At 57.2% G+C, this 5,636-nt stretch overlaps 1 protein-coding gene across 1 annotated transcript; it reads left to right on the forward strand.

Annotated features, from left to right (window-relative positions):
• Positions 1–66: 66 nt before the first annotated feature.
• Positions 67–5,632, forward strand: DNASE1L1 (deoxyribonuclease 1 like 1; the record flags this gene model as incomplete). Its single annotated transcript, XM_044685263.1, has 6 exons — positions 67–998; positions 1,113–1,259; positions 1,617–1,705; positions 1,773–1,859; positions 5,169–5,269; positions 5,526–5,632. Coding segments are annotated over exons 2-6 (525 nt in total), but the record flags the coding sequence as incomplete, so codon positions are not given.
• Positions 5,633–5,636: the final 4 nt, after the last annotated feature.

The raw sequence follows: 5,636 nt of genomic DNA on the forward strand, positions 1-5,636 counted from the left end.
AAAGGGGGTGGCCGGGGGCGGGGAGGAAGCGCGGCTCTCCCTGGACTCTCTCCGGGGACCCTGGCCCTTTCCTGGCCACAAACAGGCCTTTCCGGTCCTCAGGCACCAGCCAGCGTGTGTCCATGTTTGGGGGGCAGAAACATGGCCCCCAGACTGCCCGGGGGCCGGGGGAGGAGGGGCTCAAGCTTCCCAGGAGGCCTTTGGCCTGCCGCCTCCAGGACATCTGCTGTGGAAGGAGGGCACTGTGAGTGTCAGGGCCAGGTGGCCAACTGGCAGGCCGCAGCCCAGTCCTCCCCATTGGCTCAGTGGTCCACTCGCCCCATCTTCTCTCACTCACCAGAAGGCCTGTAGCCCCGGGCTAGTTTAGTGGAGACCCTGGGCCCACCGGCCAGCTCCAGGCCAGCCTCTGGGGCTCCACCACCAGAAGCTGCAGACATATTCCTGAGGAGGGAGGGAATTCCTGCTCCCACTAAAGAAACGCCCCGTCAGAGCCTCCCCCGGACCCCAGCACGTCCCCTAGAAGCCCTCAAAGTGGGGGAGCTCGGCTCCCTTCCCCAGGCTGGCCACCCCTGGGCAGCCACAGCTCTTCCCAGAGCCGGAGAGAGACAGCGTGCGAGCCGAGGCCTCGCCAGACGACGCTGGCAATGACAGGGCAGCCCATCCCTGGGTCGGCTTTACTGCGAAGGGAGCAGGCCGCCGCTACCTGTCAGCTCTCCAGGGAGCTTTCATAGACAGCTCGCTTGAGGCACCCACGCGGCAGCATGGGGGGCAGCTGCTCTGGCCCACGCGGTACCGCAGGTTCCTAGGCGAGGAGGCTGAGGTTCCACGTGGTCGAGAGGCCGCCCTTTCTCCTGTGCCGGGCAGGAAGAAGGCTCAAGGCTCCAGGAAGGCCGGGAGTCCAGGGCGTGGAGAGGATCGGCCCATCCGGCCCAGGCCTTTGAACTGGCGGAACCCTCCACGGCCGAGTCCCACTTGGCGTGTGGCTCGGACTCTCCCAGGTCCTTTCTTTCCCTACCTCTCCAATGAGGCCGCCTCCTCTGGGCATGAGGGGTGGGGAAGGGCGACTTTTCCCAGAGTCCATGCTCATGCCCTGCCTCCTCCCTCCTTGCTAGGCAGCCATGCCCATCTCGGTCCCCGTGCTGCTCTTCGTCCTGCTCCTGGCAGATGGGACGAGTGCCTTCCGGATCTGCGCCTTCAATGCTCAGCGGTTGTCGGTCACCAAGGTGGCGAAGGTCCGCATCATGGACTCTCTGGTCAGGGTGAGAACAACAGAAGAGGCCGAGACCCAAGAGAGGGGACTCGGCCAAGGTCACCTCACTTCCGGGCCCAGTTCGGCCCCCGATAGCTAGGTAACTTCTCTAGGCCTCGGCTTCCCCCACTCTCGAGGGCTGGGATGGCCTCTAAGATCCCTTCCATCTCTCACAAGCTACGTAGGCTGTCCACGTCCTGGGCGCTGGGTCGAGGCGCCACTTTGACTCACAGTAGTGCCAGGTTCTGAGTGGGCACTCAGAGAGACAAATGGGGGCCGAGGCATGACTTTGGGATGACAGACCGGGTCGAGGGTGGTGCGGCTTCCCCGATCCCAATGGGCAGTGACCCGTCGCTGTGCCCGACAGATCCTGGCTCGGTGTGACATCACGGTGTTGCAGGAGGTGGTGGATACCTCGGGCGATGCCATTCCTTTGCTGCTCAGGGACCTCAACAGGTATGGAGGGAGGGCAGCCACTGCAGGGAGCTTGGGGCGAACCTCTGACTCCGCTCTTCCCCATCAGGTTTGATGACTCGGGCCCCTATAGCTTCCTGAGTAGTCCTCTGTTGGGCCGCAGCACCTACATGGAGAAATACGTTTATGTGTACCGGTGAGTGCCACGTCGCCAGCCTCACGCTCCCTTGAGGACTTCGCAGGCTGGGCAGATTGGGTTGGGGGAGGCCTCAGATCCCAGGACAAGCCCCTCTGGGGGCTGGAGGAGACAAAGGCCCGGGGGCACTGCAAGGCTACTTACCCCTGGGGAAGGCAGCAAGGCCAGGGAATAACCCAGCTGGGGCTCAGCCCCTGGGAGGAAGTTGGCAGCTTTAACTCACTCTTCTTGCTGACCTGGTGCAAAGCTCAGCTGTTTAGGTCTGCAGGCTCAAAGTGCTGTCAGTAACCTCCAAATTGTGTCATCCTGGAGCAAAGCTCCCATTGCCCTGTTCTAGTCCCCGCTCTGTTCTCACTTACCTCCCATCCCTTTTCTGGCCCCTCCCTGGTCTCTCTTGCCCTAGGAAGTGTCTTTAAACCCCTTTTGGTAGGGAAGGTAGGATTCACATGCCACCCCCGGAAAATAGGCCTTTCCTTCCCTCCTTAGCCTTGAGCCAATTCTGTGCTGCCCTCGCTGTCTCTAAAGCACGGATGGGTGAGGCATTAAGGAAAAGCCCAGTGTGCAGCGATCCCCTCGAGAGGCCGATTCCCACCAATCCCCAAGAAGTTCCCCTCAGTCAAAGCCGCCTCTTCGATTCAGAGCCAGCTCGTTGCCCGTCGGCAGTGTCCAAGATGCACACGCACACACGTGTACTTATATATTCATATGTGTAGACATCCACGCCCATAGCTTCACATTACTGGACTATTCTGTGTGATGGCCATCCAACCGCATGACCTAGGTTGGGCTTTAAGTCCTCTTGACACAGGAATGGGGAATGCCAGGTTGAATTCTCTCCCATGAATGCAGAGCTCGGGGCTCTGCCCTGGTTCCTAGGTTTGACTCGGACACACGCTGGGAGGTCCTTTGGGATCGAGAGAGCCTTTAGGTCGCCATATCAGTTGAATGTGTTCGTATCAAGCAGTCACCTTCCAGTCCCTCCACCTCCCTGTCCTTTCTTAAGTCGTCACCCCATGCCATCGTGCCCCCTGGGTGAATCGGTTCGACTCTACGGCATCCTCCACCTGACAGCCCTTTGCTCCTCTTTCCTGTTGTTGAGCATGTTTCACCAAATCCCAACCTGGGATTACTCCCGCTATCTTTGCCCCTACTCGTACGCCATTGAACGCAAAACCATGCTAAATGGGTCTATTACAAATATATGCTATCGAATCTGTGATAGACTCCTTATACTTGACCTGTGGTAGAGACTTGGACTGATTATATCTTGATGTCATTGGTCCTCTTCGAAAATGGAGGGTGGGGGCAGCTGGGTGGCTCAGTGGATAGAGAGCCAGGTCTGGAGATGGGAGGTCTTGGGTTCAAGTCTGCCCTCAGATGCTTCCTAGCTGGGTGACCCTGGGCAAGTCACTTAATGCCCTTTGCCTAGCCTTTAGTGCTCCTCTGCTTGAAAGCAATGCTTAGTATCGATTCTAAGACAGAAGGAACGGGCTTGTTTTCGAAAAGAAAAGAAATGGTGGCCAGGCTTCTCTGGTTTTTCTTTCCAAACTCATCCTAACACGTTGAAAGGCTAGTCTGGCTTACTTGGGTCGCTTGCCAAGTTCTCTGTAAGGGCTTCTCCCTTCACTGCTTTTGAACGCATTGTGAGTTGGGGCTTCTCGTAATCTCTCAGCTTCTTCTAAAAGATGTTAGAAGGCACTTCACAGTCTAAACTTGTGTTTTCCTCAGTGGCCATAGCTAAAGAGCTGGGGGCTTTCTTGGGCAAGGAGATCGAATTGGCCGAGGTTATTTCCAGGCTGTTTGGATCTCCTCATTGAGATCATTTGATTTTGTTAGCCAGGACTCTACGGAAAACGTTGCTAGACTGCGGGATCATCGGGTGTGCTTTCATTCACTTGCCATTTTTCAGCACCACTCGGCTGCCAGGGGGGAACCATTTTATTTATTTTTAGTTATTTTTAGTTTTTTAAACCCTCCCCTTCCGTCTTGGAGTCAATCCTGTGTATTGGCTCCAAGGCAGAAGAGTGGTCAGGGCTAGGCAATGGAGGTCAAGTGACTTGCCCAGGGTCACACAGCTGGGAAGTGGCTGAAGCCTGGAACCATTTAAAAAAACCCCAAACCCTTCCCTTCTGTCTTAGAATCCGTCCTATGCATGGCTTCCAAGGCAGAAGAGCAGTAAGGGCTGGGCCATGGGGGTTAAGTAACTTGTCCAGAGTGTTATTATTAAAAATGAGGGCCGAGGTCAAAAGGAAGAATAGTATTTTAATAAAAGCCATGCTGATAGAGATAAACTGACCACGCGCCTGTAAGAAAACCTATTCCAACCTCACCTCCGCCATTTACCTTTCCTCTCTCCGTGCGCTCAGGTAGCTAAAGAGGAGGTTCAAAGTCACTTCCCCCTATTTGAAAAACCTTCCCTCACCTTGAATACGTAATCCAAAACAGGAAACCCATTGGGGATCATGGGAAATGTAGTTCCAAGTATCCCAAGTGATTTTATTTTATTTATTTATTTATTTATTTTAAGCCCTTAACTTCTGTGTATTGCCTCCTAGGCGGAAGAGTGGTCAGGATAGGCAATGGGGGTCAAGTGACTTGCCCAGGGTCACACAGCGGGGAAGTGTCTGAGGCCAGGTTTGAACCCAGGACCTCCCGTCTCTAGGCCTGGCTCTCAATCCACTGAGCTACCCAGCTGCCCCCTCCCAAGTGATTTTAAATGACACAAGAGTTACAGAAGTAGGAAGTGTCTGAGGCCAGATTTGAACCCAGGACCTCCGGTCTCTGGCCCTGGCTCATGATCCACGGAGCCGTTTAGCTGCCCCCCATGGCACCACCTCTTAATCCTCTGCAGAAGACGTGGCACTTCAGCCGCACGTGTCTTTTTGGGCACCGCCATTAATGCAAAAGCAGACGAGGGCCATCTCCTGAGCACTCTGGCCTTGGGGAGAGGCTCCCTGTGCTTAGCCATGCACTCAGGGGGCCAGGGCCAACCACAGAGGTCTGCTGGCTGAGGCCTTGCCCTCCTGCAGGGTCTGATGGTGCCAGGAGGTGGCAAGAGGAGAATGTGGAGAGGCCGGATTCGTCCCTCCCCTCTGCCTCCCCTTGCTCTGTTGTCGCTCCTTCCTCTCCGCCTGGGCGGGCACCTTCCTGTCTGGCTGTTGTCCTGCCGGCACGGCAGGCTTTGAAGGCCGTCACCAAAGGAGAGCCTTCTGGGGTCCTTCAATCTGAATGGGTGGGAAGAGAAAGTCAGCTTTCTGGGTGCTCGTGAGGCAGACTTGCCCTCATCCCCCCATCCTGGGCCCCCTCCAGGTCACACAAGACCCAGGTCCTGGGTTCCTACGTGTACGAAGATAAGTCGGACGTCTTTGCCCGAGAGCCGTTTGTGGCCCAGTTCAGCCTGCCCAGCAAAGGTAGGGGTGGCGCCACCCTGAACAACGCAGTACGGTGGAGGTATCTGGGGGAGGGCATGGAGGAGCCGGTTGGGTCAGCGGAGAGGGCTCTGCTTGAGCTGCCAGAGGGCTGGGAGTGGCCGTAGAACCTGGGCCGGGGGCTCCGGGAAGCGGGGTGGGTGGGGGGCAGCGCGGGGGGAATGGAAGCCAGGACGTGGGCGCCTCGAGACGAGGGCGTGAAGGGGAGGTCCTCACTGTGCCCTTCTCGCCTCCCCAGTGCTCCCCAGGCTGGCCCTGGTGCCACTGCACACGACCCCCAAGGATGTGGCCGCGGAGCTGGACGCCCTGTATGTGGTCTTCCTCAATGTCTCCCAGCACTGGCAGAGTG

Source organism: Gracilinanus agilis, unplaced genomic scaffold, assembly GCF_016433145.1.
Source record: "Gracilinanus agilis isolate LMUSP501 unplaced genomic scaffold, AgileGrace unplaced_scaffold8504, whole genome shotgun sequence".
Taxonomy (NCBI): Eukaryota; Metazoa; Chordata; class Mammalia; order Didelphimorphia; family Didelphidae; genus Gracilinanus; species Gracilinanus agilis.